At 39.3% G+C, this 25,885-nt stretch overlaps 1 protein-coding gene across 1 annotated transcript in view; it reads left to right on the plus strand.

Annotated features, from left to right (window-relative positions):
• Positions 1–837: 837 nt before the first annotated feature.
• Positions 838–25,885, plus strand: part of SPMIP2 (sperm microtubule inner protein 2) — a 145,082-nt gene continuing 120,034 nt past the window's right edge. Inside the window, exon 1 of the mRNA XM_078148705.1 lies at positions 838–1,031. Coding sequence (XP_078004831.1) covers positions 965–1,031 — 67 coding nt within the window. The 5' untranslated portion in view covers positions 838–964. The remainder of the gene's footprint in view (positions 1,032–25,885) is intronic.

Raw genomic sequence — 25,885 nt, forward strand, 5'->3', positions numbered from 1 at the left:
ATCCTTGTGTTGCTGAGAAAAGCCAAGTCTATCAAAGTCAGTCATCACATAATGTGGCTGTTACTGTGTACAATGTTCTCCCGGTTCTGTTCATTTGATTCAGCATCAGTTCATATAAGTCTTTCCAGGTGAGTTACAAATTATTTTAAAGTTTCAAGCATGAGTGATGGGAAATGGTATGACAGAAACTGGGAAGCAGCTAGGTGGCACGGTGGAGAGAACACTTGCCCTGAAGTTAGGAGGACCTGAGTTCAAATCCGGCTTCAGACACTGGATACTTACTTGCTGTGTGACCCTGGGCAAGTCACTTATCCCTGATTGCCTCACAAAAAAAAAATGTGACTATGCTCAGATTCCTTGAGAATCTGGATAATATGGCAGATCTTTAATAAACCTTGTTTTTGGCTGAAAAAAAAAAAAGAAACTGAGAAATCAGGAAGAAGGGGCTTGGGAATATACGACAATGTTATTAGTTTTGGACATGTTGCATTTGAGTTGTCTGAAAGACGTCCAGTAGCAAGCAATTGGAGCCATAGGTATAAAGACCTAGAGACAGGTTGGGTAGGATTGTCCATAGAGATTGTCATATTTGCAAAGAGGACATAGCACCATGGAAGTAGATCATCTTTCTGTCTTCTCCCTTCAAATCTCTCTTCCATTCCCCACTCTCAAGGTCTTCTTCCATAATTAGCCTTCTGTCAAGTCCTTACTCTATTGCCATCACTGGACTGTGTGGGAATGCTATGACTTTAAAAATCTAAGAAGCAGCATTAGAATACTGGATACTTCATAAAGTGCACAGGACACTCTATTTCCCAGTCACAAAGAGTTCTTAGCAACCACTTGGCAAGGAGTTGGGAGCCAGGAAATTGACAGTTGTTTTCTGGAGAGGAGAGGGCAGAACCAAGGGAGTCTGTCTCAGAAGATTTGACAAAGGAAAGATTTAGAAGGAAAGGGCTGCACCATGGCATATTCTCTATCTCATCGAAAGCCTATCTCTTTCGATGTAGGGAGAAGAATGATTTTCACAGGTAAATCTGAGAGCTTCAGCATGAGCTTGCTACACGGAAATCTTGTCTTCCTCTCTTCTCACATGCATGCCTGTGCATATATATGAATTTAGAGTGGCTATATTCTTGTGGCATGTTTTATGTAATTATACATGTAGTCTGCATACTCATAGGATGTTTCTACAGACAGAGCAGCAACAATGTACATATCACAGATCAGACAATCAGGTAACTATCATTTCTTAAGCTCCTATTATGACCCAGTGAGTATACTAAGCATGGGGCACATAAAGAAAGGTAAAAGAGAGGCCCTGCTCTCAAGCATCTTACAGATTACATAAAACCTACATTATTCTCCAAGAGGTTCAATTTTTCTCAGTTTTCACACTTTTTACTGTGGTACAAATAGTCAAACACTACAGAGCCCTTCCTTTTCTTCATTAGTTATTCTCATAGAATACTTTTAATTCCCATTCATGTATCAAATACAAAGGTGAGACAACTTTAAGAAGCTTTATATGACCATAACTCCAAAGCTTGAAAGGATTTTAGGGATCATTGAATCTAAGGGTTCTTAGTAGATTTCAGGGAGTCCAAGAACTTGAGTGGAGAAACGTTACATCTTTATTTCAATATAATTGGTTTCCTTTGTAATCCTATGTATTTTATTTTATACATGTAAAATCATTTTGGAAAGGGGTCCATAGGCTTTAGCAAAGGGGTCCATAGACTCTACCCAAAAGGGCCCGTGGCACAAAAATGGTTAATAACTACTGATCCAATCCAAGTCCTCATTTTTACAGATTAGGAAATTGAGGCCCATTGACATTAAGTGACTTACCCAAGGTTATGCTGTCTGTAGCGTGCCTCAGAGGTGAGATACAAATTCAATACTACTTACTTTAGAATCAGATCTTTCTACTATACTACTCCCTGGGTACTGACTCGCTTCCTTTTGTCAAAGGTGTCTTTCAATACCTTTAAATTGTGTATTTGTGAACATATAAAAAATTCCTAGAGAAAAACTTGAAGAAATTTGTGGACATATAAAGAATTCCTAGAGAAAAACTTGACGAGATGGCACAGATCCTCATAATGTCCCTAGAGCTAGGGAGAAGTTTACCGAGGAAAATTTGTTGATTTTATCTTAGAGGCAAAGGTTTACCAAATAAATTAAGAGAATAAACAGGATTGTGGGGAGAATGTTTCAAATACTTGAGAATAAACTTTTTGAGCACCTTCAAGAGGTGTTACATTCAATTGTCTTGCTAATTACAAATACTTTTTAAATTCCCTATTTATTGGCTACTAGCTAAACTTAGCCCTGTTGCAATGGTCATCTTGCTTTAAGGTAATAAATTGACATATAGATAATGATCTATCCATAATCCAGTTTTCTTTTATTCAGACTGGCCTTCCAGTTAACCCACATGAAGGAAGTTTTATTGTAGATGAGTCTTGGAGAAAATTTCCTCACTTTACTCATGATTTGAGCAAACCTAGAGAAGTAACAGGCACAAGGTCACACAGACTAGATGAAAGAGTTCTATAGCTTTCGTTTTCTGGTTGTAAGAAGTCTTCTCTTCTTTTCTGCTTGTATCTACCTGTCTCTCTCTGTTTGTCTGTCTGTCTTTCTATTTTTTTTGTTTATTACCATGTCTATGATTTAGTACCTATAGAGAGCTCCTGAGGAAGGATGCCTTCTACCAAAGATGACATCTGGGTAATTTATAGCCTCAAAAAGTTGCCTTGGAGAGCTGAGTGGTTCATTGACTTACTCAGGGTCTCCTACCTGCGTGTGGGCCAAAGGTGGACCCTGAACTGCCTTTTCCTGATTTTGAGGCCAGTTCTCTATCCTCTAAGTCATACTGTCTTCTATGGTAATTCTACTGTGCCTGAAAGGAAGATCGATGAATAAAACAAAAGGTTAGACTGGAGTCCTGACAAGGAGGAAGTCCTTGTTCCAAGATCTATGAGCAACCCACTATGAATATTGAAGAATTTCAGGCTGCAGAAGACTGATCAAAATGCAAAAGTCCTGTTAGAAAAAGATTAGGAGTGGCAAAAATCTGCCATAGGCCATTTTTATGTATGAAATTGTAAGTGGTAGAAGAAGTGCGGAAGTGTATATGCAATTTGGAAAAGAATTGCTCCATTAAGCTGACTTGTGAACCCATTAGTTTGTGTCCGGTTTTACCCTGTGAAGCTGCCACACTAACAGTACTGTCTAAAATTAAATTACTTTAAACATGGAAAATGACTTCACACTGAGCTGGCAGTGGGTTTCCTTTATGGAATAAGGAATTTTCAAAAATATTATAAAGTCAACATAGGCAGTTTAAAAGGAAGCCTGGTATAGTGAATTAAGCAAGAGTTGGGCTTGGGAGTCATAAGGACCTGGGTTGAAGTCATGCCTCTGATAACCTGTGGCTCTGTGACCTTGGTCAAGATAATCAGTCAACTAGTATCTATTAAGTTTCTAGTATATTCCAGGAACTATGCTAAGAACTGGAATTAAAAAGAAAAGAAAAACCCATCCCTGCTTGCAAGTTGTTCACCATCTATTTTTATTTCTAAGTGCCCAGGCTCTTAGACTATTGGTTTCCCAAGTGTAGTCCTGAAGGACCATCAAGGATCATGGCAGGACCTATAGAACTGTGGCTGATCTGCAAGGGAAATGAGATCAACCAACTAGAAACTGGAAAGACTAGTCACTTGTTAAAATAGCCAATCACAGGGCTTGTCAGAGCCACACCTACCCCTATTTCCATAAATTCTTCTGTTCAGCCTCCTCCCTAAGCTATGAGAGCTACCCAGCACCTGCACAGGATAGGGTTGGGTACATCAGGGCAGTCATAAGCTAAAAGTCTTCCTGTTTCATACTAATAATACCTTCTTCACTGAAGGATGCTCTCAATATATGTGTAGATGAATTCCATAAAAACTTAATCAATAGAAAAGTAGGCATGTAGACTGAGTTGATATTCTCTCAGTGGTCTTTTACAGAAATTAATGAAGATTTTTCAATATCTTTGGTAACTATTCTTCAGATATCTTCTGAATATAAGCACCTTCACAATTTTGCTGTTTCCAGCATGAATTTCCTCATGACTCATTTGGTCTAGTCTCCATTAGATTATGGGCTCCTCAAGTGCAGGGCTTGTCTTTTGTCTTTCTTTTTTATGTCCAGTGCATAGACCAGTGCCTAGTACATAGTAGGTATTTGATAAATGTTTACTGACTGACTGACTGAATCCAGCTGCTTTTCATGACTACGTTCTCTTAAGTACCATTTCTACCTTGTTTGTAAGCACATCTGAAACTATGATGTTGGATTCTAAGTGTGGTGGCTCTCTAATCCTTTTTGATGAAAAATATTTGTTATAAAAATCTTTGTTTCTATTTTGTTTCATTTGTCCTTCCATTTTCTTCCTTTAAATGTTGTTGGGATGACTTTGCTTAGTTGAATCTCTCACAGGGTTTCTTTAACCTGGTTTTACCTTCCATTGTTTCTGCTCCCAGTGTCTCTGCTCATATTTTTCATCATTATGGATGAGCTTTATTTTTTTAATTCTAAACTTGTGTTGGTTTTGATTGCCATGTTTTTCTGCTTCACAAGGAATCCAAGTATTTGCTGAGTAGGCTTTTTAAAGGCTCTTTTGGTCCCCTTATTACAGCAATTGATTAACATCAATTAAAATTCCTTGTGAAATTAGTATGTGCCCATTCTTTCATCCATATCCCATTTTTCATAATCAATAACTAATTTAAATAGTTCAGGAGGGAGATCTTAATTGAATATCTGATCTTTTTCTCATTTTGCACTTTCTTCTAGCTTTGTACTAATTTTGATCTTATCTATAACAAGCTAATTGTCTGACTGTATAATTTAGCTGAATCAGGAATGACTCCTGCATTGGTAATGAGTTATTTCCTATCTGATAAAATATAGTCAATTTGGGTTTTGTGATGTTATATCTAACACCTATTTCTTTTCTTAAAAGAAGTATTGATATATAGATGTGAGGCTTCTGTATAGTCTATAAATCCTTGACCTTTCTCTTTCCTTCCTCCTGATTCATATTTTCTATTATATTTTTCATCATACTCACCATGACCATATTTAGACTGAACACCAAATTATGTGTTGATTTATTTTGGAGAGTCTTATTGAAGTTTTCATAGTTTCTCTATCATGTCATCTCTTGTGATAGAAGCTACAATTATTTCATTATTGTTGTTCAATTGTTTCAGTCATGTCCAACTCTTTGTGACCCCATTTGGGGTTTTCTTGGCAAAGATATTATAGTGGTTTGCCATTTCCTTCTCCAGCTCATTTTACAGATGAGGAAACTGAGGCAAAAGGGTTAGGTGTCATACAGCTAGTAATCTGAGGCCAGATTTGGACTCAGGTCTTCTTGACTCCAGGCCCAGCACTCTATCCACTGTACCACCTAACTGGCCATTTTCATTGTCGTGTTTTGCAAATACTTAGTATGAGCACTGCTATGTGAGATGACCAAATGTCACATGAAATGGTGTGTCTTCCTTCCATTCAGTGCATGACGCAACTTTGCCAACTCCTTTATTTTTCTTTCCAAGGAGAAAATGAGCCGTTCTTTCATTTAGATGCAACTTCCTTCTTTATTCTCATTTCAGCAAGAATATCAAAACGGATAGGATTTTAGTTCCTCCATGACTCTTTCCACTTGCTGGCCATTGTGGAGCCTTTAGATCTCACATTTAGAGTTCCAAAAGCTAAGTTAAAGTATACAGATAGTTGAAGAACTGTGTGATTCTTTACACCCTCTGTCCCATCCCACTTCACCCTCCACCCCCAGCTCTACCAGCGTCACTGAAGAAAAAGAAAAGGGTTGCCCAGCACTGAGATCCATTTCACATTTTTGTGTGTGTGTGTGTGTGTGTGTGTGTGTGTTTCATGAATTTCTGTGGCCAAAATTTATCACCAAGTGGTCATGAGAATCTTTGTCCTTAGTTAAGCTGATCCAAGAAGAAGCCTTAGTCTATTGGTGAGGGCAATACTCACAGCTTTTCTAGCATGACAGGATCTGCCATGACAGAATTCTACTGGTATAGCCTTCAAAAATCCAGGCTCCCCTCCAAACCAAGAAAAGTCTTAGACAGAAGACTTTGTAGATTAGTTTCCTAACTCAACACATTCAAAAGTGTCCAAGTTTTAACAGGACTTTTAACAGGAAAAAGAAAATCCTCACACCAGATTCTCTCATCTTCTACCCCTTATATAAAGTGCTGGTGACACAGGTTCAACAAAGGCAGTTTTCAGATTCAATTGATTTATTTCAATAAGCCTTTATTGTGTGCCACCTATATGCAAAGCATCATGCCAAGTGTTAAGGGAGATACAAAGATAAATCCATAGCTCCTATGCTGAAGTAGTTATAATCTAGCAGGGGAAATACATATATAAAAACTAAAATACCAATTAAAACATCATAACCTCATAGAATAAGTGGGCATGTAGGAGATAAGACTAAAAGTTAGCTTGGAGCCAAATTGTGAAGACATTGTATGCCAGGTTAATCAGGAAGTTTAGACACTATTTGTTCAACAATGGGGAGCCATTGAAGGGTTTTGACCTATAACATGATCAGAGCTAAGCATTGTTAGGAAAATACACCTTGCCTAGTTACATAGATTGGACTGGATGAATGGAGAAACTATTAGAAGGCAATTATAAGTAAAAAGGTAAGAAGTAATAAGGGCCTATTTCCATGGCAGTGGAAATGAATTTGAGAAATATACTTTAGGTTCATTTTTTTAGAACTAGACGGGACCTTAGAGGTCCCTTGAATCTGACTTTTCCATTTTATAGATGAGGAAACTGAGACCTGTTGGCAACTCATCTGAAGCAGAGAGTAAAAGATGACTGAAGTGTTAGACCTGCTTTACTGGGGAAATGATGGTGCCATTCACAGAAATACAGAAGCTTAGGAAAAACAAGATTTAGGGGAAAGGTAATCACTTGTCCAAATAAAGGAATTGGCAGAGTTGTTTTTACCATGTGCCCAAATTTTTGTAATTGAACTTGAGAGATCAGCAGGACTTTCTAAGGGAAGATGTCCGGTAAATGATTGCAAATACAAGGTCCAGCTCAGGAGAAGGTTAAGGCTAGATATAAGGACTTTGGGTCATCTGCATATAAAGATGATAATTGATTCTCTGGAAGACGATGAGATTGACAAAGGAGACACAATGGAGATAGTACAGAAGAAGGCTAAAGACAGAGCCTCATAGGCCGCCTATATTCAAGGAAATATGGGACAAAATGGGAAATCCAAGAAAAGAAAGAGAATAAAAATCAAGAAGGATAATAAAATCAGAGAGATGATAATAAAACCAGGAAAGAATTTCAAGAAGTAAGGACTTCTCAGCAGAGTTATATACTGCACAAAAGACATAGAGGATGAAACTGAGAAAATATCCTGGGATTTGGCAAGTAGATGGTTCCTGGTAACCTTCATGAAAGCACTTTCAGTAGAGTGGTAGATAAAAATGCATTTTAGAATGTGCTAAAAATAGTAATTTATATCTGCCTGAAACTTTGATCTAAGCAAGGCACATCTAGCAGCTGCTATGAATTCCTAGAGTTAACCACTGAAATCTGTTTTATAGGTTGACTTAGTTCATCAGTACATGTGTTTGGGACAGGCAGTACAGATGGAAAATGAGATGTACCCAGAACTGAATCTAAGGAAGAGAGTAGGCTGAATTGCCTTTAGGAAACTGCATAGTGCTTTTCATAATCCCAAACTGTTTTCTGGTGTGACCCTTCTTTATACACAAACATAGACCAAATAACATTGTAGGAATGAGAAGCTTGGCACGATTTGCAGGGAATTAAAGTTGTGGTTCGCCCAAAGGACAGTGGAAAGATGCACAGAGGGTGCATGCAGCCCACAGCAGATAACCCTTGAGGAGTTATTGTTCAATAAATCATAATAAGGGATATCATAAAGGAAATTATCAGAAAAGGAGACCAGTGGAAAGAAGGACAGCCAGCAGATAGACACAGCCCAAGTACTCTACCAGGGCCCAAGAAATATAAAAAGAACTAGAAGAAAGCCTTTAGCTCATTGGTTGAATTCTCTGTGGAGGACATTTGGAAGAACACAGAGAAGAATTGCACAGAGTGAGAAGTCAGGGATCTGTTGGGATCTCTTGGTTGATTGGCTGTTGTCCTTTGACCTCAAAGAGTACCAAAATGACATCATTATCTTGGAGTCAAGGTACAGTGTATCCAAGCGTGGCTGATCAGACCAACACGAGCTCAGAAGGCTCTAGCACAGGTCAGGCACAAATGGTCCATGTGAAATAAGATCTCTGCCAGTGAAATGAATACTCGCATTGATGAGATCACAGATCTGTTGAAGTATTCAAAAGAATACCACTAAAAATAAGTCTCCTACTTACAATATTTTCATATAGAACAATATAAAACAAACATCTATTAAGCATCTACACAGCACTGTGCTATAGGGATAAGTAAAGTTTATAGTAATCCCTCACCTTTATATGGCTTTATTCTTTGCAAAGTTCTTTAGCATTATCTCACATTTAGATAAGAAACCTCTGTCCTTAAGAATTTATGGTATGACAGAGAGATAAGATACCAGTATATCTCTAATGTACAGTATTACATAATAAAAAAAGGAGTTTTATTTTAAACAGTAGCTTATGTGAAGCTTGACAGGGGAAAGATAGGCCATTATCAGCTTGGGCAAGTGAAAATCATGGAAAGATTTCTGGAGAAAAAGGGATTTAAGATGAATAGTAGTAATAATTGACTTTTATATGGTGCTCTGATATTTACAAAGTGTTTTCCATATGTAGCAGTTTATAGGGACTGTAGGGGAAAGTTAGCTTCCCCTTCTTGGATGACCTCCATTGTTGGAAGGACAGAGCCACTCTTTCCTGTAAGGAGGCTAATCCAATAGTCTAGCAAAGTGGTAATGAGGACCTTACCAGGGAAATGGCAGTAAGAACAGAAATGAGGGAAAATATGCAAAAGATATTGCAGAGATAGAATCAAGAGGCTATAGCAACTAATTGAATATGAGAGATAAAAGAGAGAAGAACAAAAAGTAATACCAAGATTATAAATACAGACCAGTGAATAGGGCAGAACAGAGATAATTAGCAAAGTCAAAAGGAAGAAAATTTCTGGCGAGGAAAAAATGACTCTGGTTTTGGATAATCCATCAACATGTATTCATTAAGTACCTACTCTGTGTCAGGCAATATTGGTCGAATCTGAGCTTATGGGACATCCAAAGGATATGTCTTGTGGGCAGCTATGGATACAGATCTGGGGTTCAAGAGAAAGATTAAGATTGGAGGGCAATACAGATATGGTAGTCATTTGCACGGTGGCAATAATTGAATGTGAATGAAATTACCATTGCACAGTAAAGAATTATAAGATGAGAAGCCAGCAAAAGAGAGAGAAGGAGTAATAAGGACTATAGAAGAAGCAAGAAAGAGGTTGATGGAAGAAAGTACAAGAAGGATGAGAAGAAAGTTATCTCTGTGTGTGTGTGTGTGTGTGTGTGTGTGTGTGTGTGTGTGTGATTAGTGTGAGGGTTTCTGGTAGCTTTGCTCTTTCAGGAAATTTCAATTGCTTTTTTTTTTTGGCTGGAGGCCAGGATAATAAAAAAAAAAAGCTAGGCTTGCTTGTGACTTCTCATTCCTCCATCTTCCTTAAAGCCCTCCTCCTTCCATTCCCTCTCCCTTTCCCTTCAATTTCAACATGGTTAAATCCATCAGAGGGGAAAGAGTGTACACTGACCTCTGGGAGGGAAGCACTTTACCTTTGACACCTGCTGTGTGTGATCCTAGTCAATTTCACTCACAGCAAGTGATGGATGATAAGGGCTTTTTTTTTTGAAGCCTCCCTGTATACCTGGCATTTCAGTCCCAGTTGCCAGTAATTATCTCAGAAAAGGTAGAAGAAATCTATCAAAAGCCTCCTTCTTACCACAGTTACAGCCTTTTAGAAAAGGGCACTCCAAAGTAGATGTGTGCTATGAAAAGTTTGCAAGAGAGTGGAGGAGAAAGGTAATCCATTCCCTCAAGAACAACAGGACTAAAAGATGCATTTAAGGACTGTCAGTTTTTTTTTTTCCTCCACACAATCCAGTGGGAAGGAGTACTTAACACTGTATGCAATCAGACATTAGTAATTGATCTATAAACCTGGAGAGTTATACAGACTTTTCATGAGAACAAAAGAAAGGTAGAATAGTACATTAGAAAGATCATTCTATTTGGAATTAAGAATACATGAATTCAAATCCCAGCTTTGCAACTTACTACCTGTCCGAACTTGGACAAGCCACTTAACCTCTCGTGACCTCAGTTACCTCATATGCAAAATGAGGGTATAGGATTTGATGACCTGAAATCCTTTAGAGTTCTTAGTATATTATCCTGTCATCTCTCCTTTTGGGGCCAGTAAGAATGGGAAGAAGCCTCAGTGTTATTTGGGACAGTGGTTTTCCCCTCCCCCTCAACATGCCCCTCCTATGTCTTCTGTGTTTCCATTCCCTTTGAATAGGGTTTTTTCACTTCCCTACAACTATTTTTTTTAATTTCATTTAATTTTTTCCAATCAATTAATAAACATTTGGTTTCTCTTCTTTACCCTTCTACTCCCAACCCCCAGTGAACAATAAAAAAGAAGGAAAAAGAAAAATAGTCAGATAAAACAAATTTTCACCTTCACACTATCCAGGAATATATGTTTCACTCTGCATTTTAAGTCTATCACTTCTCTAGTAGTAAGTAGGTAGCATACTTCAATTCCAATCCTCTGGAATCATTGTAAAATTATTTGTTTTTAAAAGAAAGAGGTAGCTAAATTTTGTAGTAGGTAGAGTGCTAGATGTGGAGTGGAGAAGACCCTAGTCTGAATCCCAACTCAGTCCCCTACTATCTGTGCAAGCCTGGACAAGTCATTTAACCTGTCTGGGCCTCAGTTTCCTTATCAGAAAAATGGGAACAATTATTGCTTCTACCTCATAGGCTTGTTATGAAGATCAAATGTAAAGACCTCTGCAAACCTCTGTGTGTGTCATTTTGTGAGGGTTTCTGGTAGTTTTGCTCCTTCAGGAAATTTCAATTGCCTTTTTTTTTAGAGGCAAAGATAATGAAAAACTAGGTTTGCTTGTGACTTTTTATTCCTCCATCTTCCTTAAAGTTCTTCTCCTTCCATTCCTTCTCTCTTTCCCTTCCTCTTCCCCATGTTTAAAGCCATCAGAGGGGAAGGAGTGTACACTGATCCTGGGAAGGAAGCACTTTACCTTTGACACCTACTGTGTGTGATCCTAGTCAATTTCACTCACAGCAGGTGATGGATGATAAGGGCTTTTTTTTTTTTGAAGCCTCCCTGTATACCTGGCATTTCAGCCCCAGTGGCCAGTAATTATCTCAAAAAAGGTAGAAGAAGTCTATTAAAAGGCTCCTTTTCACCACAGTTACAGCCTTTTAGAAAAGGGCACACCAAAGTAGATGTGTGCTATGAAAAGTTTGCAAGAGTGGAAGAGAAAGGTAATCCATTCCCTCAAGAACAACAGGACTAAAAGATGCATTTAAGGACTGTCAGGGTGTTTTTTGTTTATTTGTTTTTGGTTTCGTTTTCATATGATCCAGACATTTATCAGCAGCTTTATAAAGAGAAACAACACAAGTACCTGGGAGACAATCATTTAAAAGGATTCACTGGAATGAACAAATGAATGGTTCTAATATTCCTATTTGGTGGCTAAATGATGAGAGATACTTGGAGTTAGGAAGGCCTAGCTTCTAATTCTGCCTCCTGGCTTTGTGGCCCTGAGCAAGTCAACTTTTCTAAAGTTAGTTCTTCATCTGGGAAAAATGATGGAGTTGTAATAGATGGCCTCCTTGGCCTGTCCAGCTCTAAATTTAAGACTTAATGACCTTTGTTGTCTGAACTGGGGAAATATAGGGAGGGCAGTGGCTTTTGGCTTGCCAACTTCTAGGGATCCAGAACAGGCCCAGAAAATCTTCTTGCCTCAAAATCTCTGGAAATTTAAATTATAATTCTTGGGGCCCAGGAATCCCATTTCAGCTACAATCAGTGAAGCTATTTTAAGTGTATTAAACAGCTTCCCAGGAAAGAGTTAGAGAGTGGCAGATTAAAGCAGGTAAGTGTAGAAACAAACTAGTGCCATGGTGCTATAGTTTGATAGAAGGTGAACTCTTTGAGGGCAGAATCCATTATATTTTACCCTTTGGACCCCAGGCACCTTGCATCTGTCATATAGTAGGTGTTTAATAAATGCTTATTGATTAAATGCTGCTTGCTGCTGAGCATTCTTCTCTACAGATGAAAACTTCAGCTGGTATATACAATTCATATAAGCAGTTCCAGGTTATATAGATTTTTTATTATTATCACCTATTTCTAGTGTGTAAGCTCTGAAGGAGTGGAAACCATTGCCCCAGACTGCCTTAGATCAGGAATGGACACCCATGGTTACCATCCTTCAGCACCACAACTACACAAGGGGAAAAAGGTGGAAGACTAAACCCCATGGACAGTAGAACTGCACCATTACTCTCAGAGTCCACTGGTCTTGCCCGTTCATTCACTCTAGGCATTTTGACTGCTCTCTCCTTCCCACCACACACTGACAGGTTCCAACCAAGATATGCCAGATATCTCCACTATGTGAGGGTAGCTAGGTGGCACAATGGATAGAGCACTGGGCTGGGAACCAGGAAGACTCCTCTTTCTGAGTTCAAATATGGCCTCAGACTCTTACTAATGCTGTGTGACCTTGGGCAAGTTACTTAACCCCAATTGCCTCACCAAAAAAAAAAAAAGACTCTTGGTTTCTAGTTTAGTTTTTCAATCTATTGTTTATTCAAGTGCCAAAATAATCTTCCTAAAGCCCAAGTCTGACCATGTCATCTCCCTGCTCAAGAACCTTCCATGACTCCCTATTGCCTCTCTGAAAAATACAAATTCCTCTGTTCGACATTTTTCACAGTCTGGCTTCAGCCTTCAGGTCCAGCTTTATTGAACATTATCCCCCTTCTCTCCATATACTTTGTTCTATTCCAGCTAGTCATTCTCTAAACTCATCACTCTAGCTCCTACCTCTACATATGCACAGGCTATTTTCCATGCCTAGAAAGTTCTCACCCCCTGTCTTCCTCTCTTAGAATCATTAGTTTCTTTCAAGGCTCAAATTGCATACCATTTCCTACAGGAAGCCTTTCCTGATCTCCCTAACTGTTGGTGTATTTCTTCTCTTCAAATAAGCGTGTATTTACGTATCTGTGACCATGTTGTTTTTACACCTGCACACACACACACACAACCCCTTCCACTATAGAATGTGTAGGAAGGAACTATTTTTCATTTTCTCCTTGAATTCCCAGTGTCTAGTACAATGCCTTGTACCTACTAGGCCCTTAACAAATGCTTCTTGGTTTGAGTGGCCTAGTAATGGTAGGAAACCAGAGGAAGCCTTGCCATAATCTCACACTTATCTGCTTTCCCAGTAGCCCAAATAAAGAATTAAGGGAGGCTTTCCTCCCTATGGCAGGCAGGTCTAGCTGAAATCCTCTTTGGCCTGTTGGCTTTCAAGGTATTACCAACCCTGATGTAAGTCAAACCATCTACTTCTAGTATACATCTCTATGGATTTCAAAGCTCTTTGCACACATTCATTTCCTAAGCTAAGTAACTACTTCTATTCCCATTTAATAAAATTTATCTCAAGAGACAGAGATACAGTGCCCAAGTATGGCGATAGAAGAGGTGGAGCAAGGAAGACACCACATTCTAAAATCCAAGGGCTTAGTCCTAAGTGACTTTATTTCCTCCTGATTCTCAGCTTCTCTCTGTTAACTTTCCAGGGCTTTCATCCCCTCCTCTCTCAAATGAAGGGTTCAGCTTCTATGATCTCTTTCATCCTTTCTAGCTCCAAAAATGTTAAGATTTTTTTATCCAAGTGGCCTTTGGGGAACGTGAGCCAACAAACACTGTGTTGGGCTTCACCTCATCTGCAACGTTCTCCCAGACGTGTTTCAGTTCAGGGCCAGTCCTACAAGGATGCAGCCCCTTCCTGAGCCGTCACTGGGTGGAAGTTGGTCCGGATGATTCTCGGGACAAAGTGACTCCCGGGGTCTGCTCAAACTGGACACTGCAGGAATACTGTGAAGCAGACCAAAAGCCCTAGGCAGCCCAGAAGTCAATTTTGTCTTGTTGGTAGCTAACATCAAGCCAAACTTTGAAGAGTAGAGGCTCATCAAGTGGTTTCTCTTTCTTCCCATCTCAAAAGGCCAATTTAGCTTTTATTGTTTTGTCTTATTTAAAACTTTATTTTGCCAATTTAGCTTTGACACAATCTCAGGGAAGAGGATACTGATTAGGCTTACTTAGGGTCCATTCAGGTCCGGAATAGCACCTCTAGAATACAGCCTGGATCCAAATTGTGCCCCTTCTGATCAAACATCCCAATACTAGGGGTCTCTGCTATGATCTGCTCTCCTGAGGTAATAGTCAATTGAACAACAAACTTCTATTAAATACCTGCTGTGTGCCAGGTAGTCACTGCGCTAGACATGGGGGAAGGGAATGTAAATAATATAACATAAAAAGTAAAACAATATCCTTTTTTTTTTTTTGGTAAGGCAATTGGGATGAAGTGACTTGCCTAGGGTCACACAGCTAGTGAGTGTTATGTATCTGACGCCGGATTTGAACTCAGGTCCTCCTGACTCCAGGGCCGGTGCTCTATCCACTGCACCACCTACCTGCCCCCAACAACATCTATTCTTAAGGAGCTTATATAAAGGTAGTTAAATATAAGGTATTTGCACAAGCAGTTGGAATCAACTTGAGCTATGAACTGAAGGAAGAGAGATTCTGTGAAGCAGCGATGAGGATGGAGTGCAATCCAGGCATAGTGGATAACCATACAAAGGCACCAAGATGGTAGGTATAATGCCATGTGGGAAGAACAGAGAGAAAGTCGGTCGACCCAGTCCTAGAGGGAAAGGTAGTCATGTATAATGAGGCTGAAAGCTATGATGAAGCCAGCTTGTGGAGGGCTTTGAAAGCCAAACAGAGTAGTTTATGTTTCATCTTAGAGATAATAGGGAGTTTGTTGAGCAGGGGAGTAGAGTGGTCAGATTTTTGCTTGAAGAAAATCACTTTGACAGCTGGCATTTATATGAGATTCTTAGGTTTTCATGGAAAACATACATTTTTTATATATTATCTTGTTTGAGCTTCACAATAACCCTGTAAAGTTGGTACCACAGGTATGATTATCATCATTTCACAGATGAGGAATTGAGTCTCAGAGAGGTTAAGTGACTTGGCTAAGGGCCATAATATTAAGTGTCAAAGGCAGTATTTGAACCCAAGCCTCCCTGACTTCAACTTTAGTACTCTATCCATGGCACCTCACGGCTTCCGAGGGCTCCTTGAGGACAAATAAAGTGCCCTTCTTCATCTTTGCAGCTATGTGCTTGGCACATAGTAGGCACTTAATAGAAGTCTGTGCAAGTGAATTATTCTATTTTACCCTTCCCTAGTCCAGTCAGAGGCTACCTACCTACCCTTACTTACTTAATCTACTTTGGCCATGTGAGGATTGGGTCCCACTCTACACAGGAATTCTATAAAAGCCCCTGAGCCTAAAGAGTCGCCTTGGCTCAGTATCAACCGACCAATAATCCAAAAAGCATTTATTAAGCACCTAATAAATGGAGCAGGGGCCTGGAGTCACGAAGTCCTCAGTTCAAATCTGACCTTACTAGCTGTTTGATCCTGAGCAAATCGATTAACTCTATTTGCCTCAGTTTCCTCAATTGTAAAAAGGGGATAATAATAACACCTACCTTGCAGGTAGGTTGTGAGGATCAAATGAGATAATAATTGTAAAGTGCTTGCATAGTGCCTAGCACATAGTAAATATATAAATCATATAATATAATGTGTATATATATGTATATATATATATGAAATAAATATATAAATGTTCGCTATTATTATTATCAATACTATGTGCCATAGTAGGTACTGGAGGTACAAATATTAAAAATAAAATAAACAATTCTTTCCCAGTCAAGGAACTCATATTTTGTTGGGGCCTGGGGGAATAGGGAAGCTGCGTGTTCCCAGATCCATAAATAAACAGTTCCTTGCCCTTGGTACTCTTGAAACCCTGATTCCTTGTTCTGCCTTTGACTCCTGCTGCCTCATCTCCATACTTAGGTCTTTGGCACACCATATTGCTTCTCTATTAATTATAGAACTGAAGGTTTGTAAGGGCCCATAGAGACCAGCGAGGCCAAACCATGACTGAAATAGAATCTTGTCTATACTAACCCTGGCAAATGGTCACCCGGCCTTCACTGGAAAATTTCCAGGGATGAATGAACAAGGCACAGTCTCCTCATGTTGAAATCTGCTGATCCACAGCTTCTACCCCATTTGCTCATCTTTCCTAGGTCCTCTGTCTGTCTCTGTCCTCCGGTCCCCTTCATGCTCATTTCATATCTACCCACCTACTCTGATCCCTGTCTTGTCCTGACTGCTCGTCTTTACCCTGGCAAGTCATCTGACCTTCTTTGGCTTTAGGGGGATGATGTGTAAAATGTGGCTGTGTCAGTTAAGTTGGTAGTGTGAAAGCTCACAGAGGCTCCAGCTCTCCCACGTGTACTATGTTGTTGTTCAGTTACTTCAGTTGTGTCTAACTCTTTGTGACCTCATTTGGAATTTCCTTGGCAAAGATACTGGAATGGGTTGCCATCTCTTTCGCCAGCTCATTTTACAAAGGAGGAAACTGAAGCAAACCAAGCTAAGTGACTTGCCCAGGATCACACAGCTAGTAGCTGCCTGAGGCTGGGCTTGAACTCATGAAGATGAGTCTTCTTGACTCCAAGGCCAGCGCTCTATCCCCTACACCACCTAGCTGTCCACATGTCCTATAGAAAAGATCTAAAAATAGTATCAGACCAAACAATGATCAAGAAATCCAAAGAGAAACTATAAGTGCCTTCATACAGCCCAGATCTACACAAAAAGAATGTCAGAATCCTATGGGACCCTCCATCAGAGAAGCTGCACAAGTAATACAGCTTCCAAAGGGTTTTTTTTATTTTTCAAGATATCACCCTCATGACATCATTGGTCCTCTTGGAGAACGAAAAGAATAGGGTGGGAGGGGCAGCTAGGTGGCACAGTAGATAGAGCACCAGCCTTGGAATCAGGAGAACCTGAGTTCAAATTCGATCTCAGACACTTGACACTTGCTAGCTGTGTGACCCTGTGCAAGTCATTTAACCCTGATTGCCTCACAAAATAAAATAATATGAACCAAGAATAGGGTGGCAATAGTTCGATTGCACTCTTCCTTCATCAGACCTCATCTAGTATATTACATTGCCTGCTATGTCACACGATTTAAGAAAGATCCTGATAAATTGGAAAATGTCCACAGAGGTCAACTAGCACAGTGAAGGGACTCAAGTCCATTGCCTATGAAGATTGTTTGGAGGGACTAGACATGTTTAGCCTGGAGGAGAAAAGACTCAGGGGAGATGTCATGTGGAGAAAGGACGAGACTTGTTTACTTTAGCCTCAGAGGTCAAAACTAGAACAATGAGTAGAAGTTGCAAAGAAGCAAATTTAGACTTGGTGTCAGGAAAAATTTCTTAATAATTGGAGCTGTCCCAAAGTGGAAAAGACTGCTTCAAGAGGCGAGTTCTCTATCTTTGGTTTTCCAAGTGGAGGCTGGACAGCCTGTTGCCAGGGATGTTATAATGGAGAGTCCTTTGGTGTATGGGTTGGGGCATAGGTGTCAGACCCACTGGCCACAGGCTGCATGGCTTATGACAAACCAGATTAAAATGTAATTGGGAAATATTTAACAAAATAAATAAAAATACAATAAGATATAGATAATGTTTATGTGCTGGATCCTCACAGTTACACTCACTAACTAAGGGTGTCCCTCAGGGTTCTGTCCTGGGCCCTCTTTTCCCTCTGTACTACTTCACTTGGCAATCTCATCAGCCCCCATGGATTTAATTATCATCTCTATGCTGATGATTCTCAAATCTACTTATCCAGGCCCTAACCTCTTTGCCAATCTCTAGTCTTACATCTCCAACAGCCTTTCAGACATCTCAAACTGGATGTCCAATAGGCATCTTAAGTTCAACATGTCCAAAAGTGAAAACATTATCTCTCCCCCTAAATCTTCCCCCTTCCAAACTTCCCTACGTCTGTCAAAGGGCACCACCACCCTCTCAGTCACTCAAGCCTAGGAGTCCTCGACCCCCCACTCCCCCCAACCCCGTCCAAACATTGCCAATTCTTGTCAATTTCACCTTTTCAACATCTCTCAGATATGCTTCCTTCTCTCCTCTGATACTGTTATCACCTTAGTGTAAGCCCTAAACACCTTCTGCCTAGATTATTGCAGTAGTCTGCTGATTGATCTGCCTGCTACAATTCTCTCCCCACTCTAGTCCATCCTCCATTTAGCCCCCAAAGTGATTTTCCTAAAGTGCAACCATGTCGCACCCCCCCCCAAATAAATTATAGTGGCTCCCTGTCACTTCTAAGAGCAAGCACAAAATCCTCTGTTTGGCATTCAAAACCCTTCATAGCACAGCAACTCTACCTCCTCTACCCCTCCCCCCATCTTCTTCCATCTTATGTATTCTGTGATCCCCTGACATTGGCCACTTTGCTGTTCTACAGACAAGACACTCCATCTCCCGTCTCTGAGCATTCTCTCTGGCTGTCCCCCATGGCTGGAATTCTTTCCTTCCTCATCCTCTACCTCCCGTCTTCCTTGACTTCCTTCAATTCCCAGCTAAAACCCCACCCTCTAGAGGAAGCCATTCCTAACCCTTCTTAATTCTAGCGCTTTCTCTGTTCATTATTTCCTATTTATCCTGTTTATAGCTTGTTTGTACATATTCGTTTGCTTGTTGTCTCCTCCATTAGATTGTAAGGTCTTTATGGGCAGGGACTGTCCTTTGTCTTTCTTTGCATCCCAGTGCCTGGCACGTAGTGGGCTCTTAATAAACATTTACTGACTCACCAACTGCTCTGTTTTCCAGGGAGCAAGGAGCCCATAGTAAATGGATAGGAAGGTAAGGAATTTTGTAGTACTCTGATGCAGAACAACACCCGGAAGCACTGATTGTTAAGCCCCCCCTCCCCCCCGGGGCAAGAAGTCTGCAGCCCAGTGCCCTGACAGGTTCAGAGTACCATGAAGCCTGCAGTGATTTGAACCTGGATGCTCCAAAGGGGCCTGAAGCTCGCCAGTAATATAAGCACAGACACAGCAGGGGAGGTAGCAATCAGAGGGGAGCCCAGACAGTAGCGGTCAAGACCAACGAGGAATGACCCACCCTCTCCAAGAGCATGGGAGGGGGAAGAAACTGGCCCTGGTGCAAAATCACAAATAAGAAACTGAGGCTAGAGATAAGAGTAAGCAGAAGACACCGAAGGTGATAAAGAAACCTTAGGAGCCAAGAGATACTCAGGAGGGACAACCGGAAGAAATGATTAACTGTACAGCAGCTATAAGTAGCACCTCAGAGGAAAAAGAAAAAAAAATGACTTGGCCACATGGAAAAGAGTACCTGAAAGAAATTAAGAAAAAAAAAATGAAATGAAGAGTGAAGTAAGAACATTATAGGAAAGAATTAGGAGAATAAGTAACTTAGAACAGAAGGTGTATTACTTTACCCAATAATGGTTTCCCCATCAAATTAGAATGGACCAAACAAATTAATAATTTTATGACATGAAATGATTCCAAGACAATGAGAAATATCAGAACAAAATTGGAAGACTAAAAAAATAGAAGAAAAAGGTAAGGCATCTACCATCCAAAACAACTGACTTGGAAAATAGGTCAAAGAGATTTAATTTAAAAATTAATAGCTGCCCTAAAAACCATTACTAAAAAAAAAGGCCTGGGTACCACATATTCAGAAATTATAAATGAAACTACCCAGATATATCATATTAGAACCAGAGAGCAAAGTAAAAATAGAAAACATCGCTCCTGCACTCTTTGTGACATGTTTATGTGTTTATGTCTGCATTTGCGTATATGTACATGTGTGTATAGATGTGGTTTGAGGATAAAGGGTGAAAGCCTTCTTTCTCTTTCGAAGTCTATACTCTCTAACTCTTAAAAACAGATCCATAATAACATGACCACTAGTAGAGAAATGCTGAAGGTAAGAGAAATCGAATTGTCCACCTGTCCCTCCAAATCCATGCTCTACTCTCCCCAGGTGCCCTAAATAAAATCCAACAGGGCTTTCTTGATAGTGAGAATCCTTGCAACTCTCACTGTCCTTTGCAAAAACCAGCTGCTTTTTTTTCCAGAGGAAACAGAAAGGGAAGGTATTATTGAAAACAGTTGGAGAAAATCGTGCAGCTTTCAAAGAGAAGCCTATTTTAACGACCTCCCCCATCTTTCCAATAGGCCAGCTGCTGCTTCCCTAGTGTATCCTCACAGGAGGCAGGTCGATATTAAAAGGGCTATACTGGGCACACAGTAAGACCCTAGCTCTAGCCTTTTTAACTGGCAAACAGTACTGAAGCAGCTCAGCATTATAAGCGGCTGCTGAGGGAAAAAGAGGAAATCTTATAGAGAAGATAATATAAGAAATATTTAGCAGAAAATAATAATATGCCATTGATACCTTTCACTATTAACTTTGAAAAAGGAAGAATTAAATATGGATTCTTTTTTAATATTTTCCTTCTTTAATAACTGCCAAAATGGAAACAAATAATGAAAAGGTAAAGTATCTTAACTTTTTTGTTGTTTGAATGGTTCCTTGTTAAGTGGGATAAAGGTGATAACTGATAGCTTATAGTTTCAATTATTCCATTTTCACTTAGACAACTAATATCATGCTTTTAAATTGGGAAGACAAACTATGAGTTCTTTACAGTTATGTTATTTCAAATAATTATTAGGAAGCCAGAATTATCAAATTGGCTGTTATCTACATAGACCAAAAATGTCAAATAATTAAATTCAATTCAGCAAGCATGTATTATATACCTACAATGTGCCTCTGGTCATACGTGGGTAGTGAGTGGGGTGATGGAGAGCTAATTTTGGGAAGGAATTACAGGGTTGCTGTGCTTTGAATTTTGAGGACAGGGTTATGTTTGCCCTCTTGAAGCCTGAACTGCTTCTTTCTCCCTTTTCCTTTCTTCCTTACCCTCTTGATGCCCTTCTCCTTTCTCATTTTTGCCTATTTGGTGGGTTTGAGGTTGAACGTCAGAATTGCCTGAATTTCTGTTAGTGATTTGGAGTGCTTATTTCATGTGATAAATAGGTTGGCTTTCTTCCTTTGAAAACTACCCGTTTATGTCCTTTGACCATTTTTTTGTTGGGGAGTGGCTCTTCTAATAAATTTGAATCTATTCTATATATACCTTGGACATGAGACTTTTGTCAGAGAAACTTACTGTACAGACTTTTTTCCCCCCAGTGACCTGCTTCCTTTCTAATTTTATCTGCATTGAGTTTATTTGCACAAAAGCTTTTACATTTCATGTAACAAAAATTGTTCATGTTGTTTTCTGTGATCTTTCTATTATTTGGCTATGAATGTTCCCTTCATCCCTAGATGGGGATAGTAATTGCTTCCTTGTTCCTAATTTGTTTACCATGTTACCATTCTCCTTACAAAACTCCACCCAAGTTTTATAAATCAGATGATTGCCAGGAAGTGTATCTGGGCTATTTTTTTTTTTTAAGGTACAAGGCTGCCAGTTGAGATATGAAAGGCCTAACATGAAGAAGACAGTTATCGGAGGTTATTCCTGAGCTCCTGCTGTTTGTAGGTAGCCTTTCTGATTTGATAACTTCAGAAGGCAGTAGCACTTTATATCTTTTATCTCCTTTTAAAGTGTGTTCTTTTGACTCCTAAATAGTAAAATGATTTTTATTTGGTTCTCATGCTCCATGAACGCTTATTGTATTTAAGCCTTGATCCTGCTGGACTTTATGTCTGACCCAAATAGCTAGGGACTATTCCAGGCTGTGGGATACAGAGACAAAGAATGAAAGAGTCCCTACTCCCATGGAATTTAAATTCTAATGAGAGAGACAATAAATGCCATAGAAGTATGTATAGAATAAATACAAGTTAAATACAAGGTAGTTTGGGAAGCAAAGTTCTAGCATTTGACAAGACTGAGAAAGACTTCATGCAGAAGGTGCCACTTGAGTAGCTGAACCTTAAAGGGGGATTCTGAGGCTGAGGTAAGAAGGGAAGTCCATTCCAGTCACTGCACTTTAACTTTTTTAAACTATTTTTTTCAATTAACAAGCATTTATTTTCTCTACTACTTTGCTTTCCCTACTTTTATTTCCCTCTTATTTGTTCTTCTCCAGAGAAAACAAAAAGAAATTAAAAAGAAAACACACAAAATTTCTGTACAAATATTCACAGTTGAGCAAATCAAATTCTCATTTTGGCCAGGTCTAAAAATGAGTGTCTCATCCTGCATATTTAGTACATTACCTCTCTGTCAAAAAGCGAGTAACCATTTTTACTATATTCCTCTGGAATCATGGTTCTTGGCTGGTTACTGAGTTAATAAGAGTTCTTAAGTCTTTCAATGTAGTTGTTATAGCATAAATTATTGCTTTAGTTCTGTTCCATTCATTCTGCATCAGTTCACACAAGTCTTCCCAGAGTTCTCTGAAACCATTCTTTTCATTTCTTTCAGCCACAATAGTATACAATTACATCCACATTTCATGGTTTGTTCAGCCATTTCCCACCTGATGGTACTCTCTTGGTTTCCAGTTCTTTACTTCCACCAAAAGAGCAGTCATAAATGTTTCTAGATATAAGACTTTCTTCTCTTTGATTTAATCTTTGTTCGCGCCCTTTTCTATCGTTCTGCCACCTTAGCATAGAGCTGAGGACCATTTTGTATAGCTCTTTGTTTTACGAGTTGCTGTAAGAACTCATGACTTAGTAATCAATCTGTTTAGCTAGATTGGTCCTCACATAGCAGGTGCATCCTATACTTATGATACGTAAAGCCTTTGCAGTTTGTTTGAAGATCCAGAGCCTGTGCTCTGAAGTCAGAGTCCTTGAAAGCCCGTGGTTAGGTGAGGACTTAGGAGTAAGACTTTTGTAAATAAAATTGACTTTTTATCGTAACAGACAGAAATGACCAGTTGCTGACTTAAGAGTCATTTTCAAGTCAGCTTTCTGTGTGCAATTAGACCATTGATTACAGCAAAGGTTAAAATCATTAGAAAATCAGAAGGGCCAAGATAAGAAGGTAATGTAAAATCTCCAGTCTAGCCTATTTCAAAAAGCTTATTGATTCTGAGAAATGGAAAATGCATTAAAGAAAAGAATCATAGAATCTCAAAATCGGAAGAAACCCAGAGACAACCTTTTCCAACCAGACCTGAATGAAATCCTTTCTTCAATATTGCTTATGAATGAAGTTACCCATTCTCCACTTGCAAACCTCCAGTGAAGGGAAATCCCATACTTTTAAAGGGAGGACATCCTGTTGAAATCTCATCTCTGCAACTTCTAATAATATTCCAAATCTGCCCTCTGGGGCCAAATAAAACAAGCCTAATCCCTCTGATTCAGGGGTTCTTAACCTTTTTAAAGTCGTTGACCCCTTCATCAGTCTGGTCCCTTCTCAGAATAATGTTTTTAAATACAGAAAATAAAATATATAAGATAACAAAGGAAACTAATTATATCGAAATATAGTTAATGTGCGTGTGTGTGTGTACACACACACACAGAGCTGCTACCTCTTTGTAAAGAAGAGATAGACTATGGATGCAAAATGAAGCACACTGTCAGACACAGTCAAAGTCTTGGTTTGTTTTGTTTTTCTTTATTAGAAAAGAGGGTTCAAATAGTAGTGCTTATGTGGAAATCATAATGTTGAAAAAGTCATTAATAATTTTTTTAAAGTTCCTTTGCTGTTTACTGACTGGTTTTATCCTAGAGACATGGAAATACACTGAAGCTTAATTTTCAAAGTTTGATGTCTTTTTTTTCCCCAACAATCATTTCTGGGTGTCTCCTTCTGATGCCCCACCACTCAATGATCTCTCCCTTGCTTTTTTAAAAGCATTTACAAACTGTAAAAAAATTTATTTTCAGTTTCAAATTCTTTCCTTTCCTCCACCCTCTCCCCTACTCACTGATCCTTCCCTTGTAACAAAGAATAAAACAGTTAAGCAAAAGTAACTGGTTCTGGCAGCATTTGCAGTATTCCATACCCATAGTCCCCTACCCCTCCAATTAAAGGAGGGAAGGGGCATTTCTCATCTGGGTCTGAAATTGGTCATTGAATTCAGCATTCACTTACTGAAGCTTCTTGTGTAGGGTAGTGACATGTTCATACCCTCTCTTTAGGAAGATCAGTTTGGCAGGTAGGTAGCAGATGGATTAGGAAAGGAAGAAAATGGAGGCAGGGACACTAAGTAAGAGGCTTTTTGCCTCTTCAGTGACAATAACCATTAGAAAAAGCTTTGTCTAGGATGGGGGCTTTTTGTTTTGTTTACACAGTTATGTGCTGGTTTGAAATATTGTTGATCAAGTCAGCCGAGAAAGTCTGGAAGTACATGGGATATATCCTGTTGGGGTGTGATAAGCAATACACTATTAAAAACAAACTAGGGGAGTGGAGGAGGTGGATTTCAGGAATGATTAACAAGTGGAATATGACTTTGGTCTGACAGTTTATGACACATTTCTATTCAGGTAAAGGCTATTGGTTATTCACCTGTGTGAACAGGAATCTTCATTTTCCTCTCCTGTGTGGTATCTTGAATGAAACCCTTTAAATTAGCTTTCTGACTCACTCTTCATTCACGTACAATCTCTAGAAACTACTTCCTCCCTAGCAAACATACACAACGAGTTTTTCCAAGCTCCAAAATGAGTAACTACAGTTAATTTAAAGCAGAAAGGGTTGCACAAAAATTATAGCTCCAGGCTTTTTTAAAAAAAAATTCTCCCCTTAAAGGAAGGTGGGGGGAAAAGGCAGTTTAGAAGGAAATGACCTACAAAGTGAGATCCTCTCTGAGTAAAGTTCAAACTTTTCATGAGTGATTAATATTCCAGAAAAGCCAAGCATCCCTACACTTTATATGATAGATTTTTCTGCCATGCTGTCCTGAAAGGAGATATTAATTAGTCACACCTAATCAAGAGCCTCTGGTGGAGATATGGCACATCTTTCATAATGAAGCATGACAACAGCTCCTTAATGAAAATAATGGACAGCCATAAGCTTAGTCTCCCATAAATCATAATGAGCAAACTTACTAAGTAGTTTGTGTTCTGGGATTCAGCTTTGGGAAAAGGTAGATGAATGGAAATGGGTGACAGGCAATAATTTAGGTTGATTGGATAGATGGAGGAATAGAACAAAAGAATTGAGAAAAGTGTGAATTGAGGGATACAAGTATATGAGAAGACTTCTAAGGAAGGGAAGAAGGTTGGAAGGAAGATAGGGAGAATCATGGCCTTAGGAATGACAACAGTGACTCATAATTGCTTAAGAAATGTTTGTTGAATTGAATAAGAGTCTGTAGAAGAGTAGACAGAGTACTGGAAAACCCAGGATTAAATCTTGGAACTTCCCCTCCTCTTAGCTGTTAGACTTTCTATGTCTTCATTCTCTCATCTGTAAAATGAGGTTAATACCTGCCATATCTTCAGGATTGTTGTGATTGTGGTATAATGGAAAGAATGCTGGATCTGGAGTAAAAGGCCCTGAGTTTGAATCCTGGTTCTGC

The sequence above is a fragment of the Phascolarctos cinereus genome, unplaced genomic scaffold (assembly GCF_003287225.1).
Source record: "Phascolarctos cinereus isolate Bilbo 61053 unplaced genomic scaffold, phaCin_HiC Scaffold_9;HRSCAF=440, whole genome shotgun sequence".
In the NCBI taxonomy this organism is placed as follows: domain Eukaryota; kingdom Metazoa; phylum Chordata; class Mammalia; order Diprotodontia; family Phascolarctidae; genus Phascolarctos; species Phascolarctos cinereus.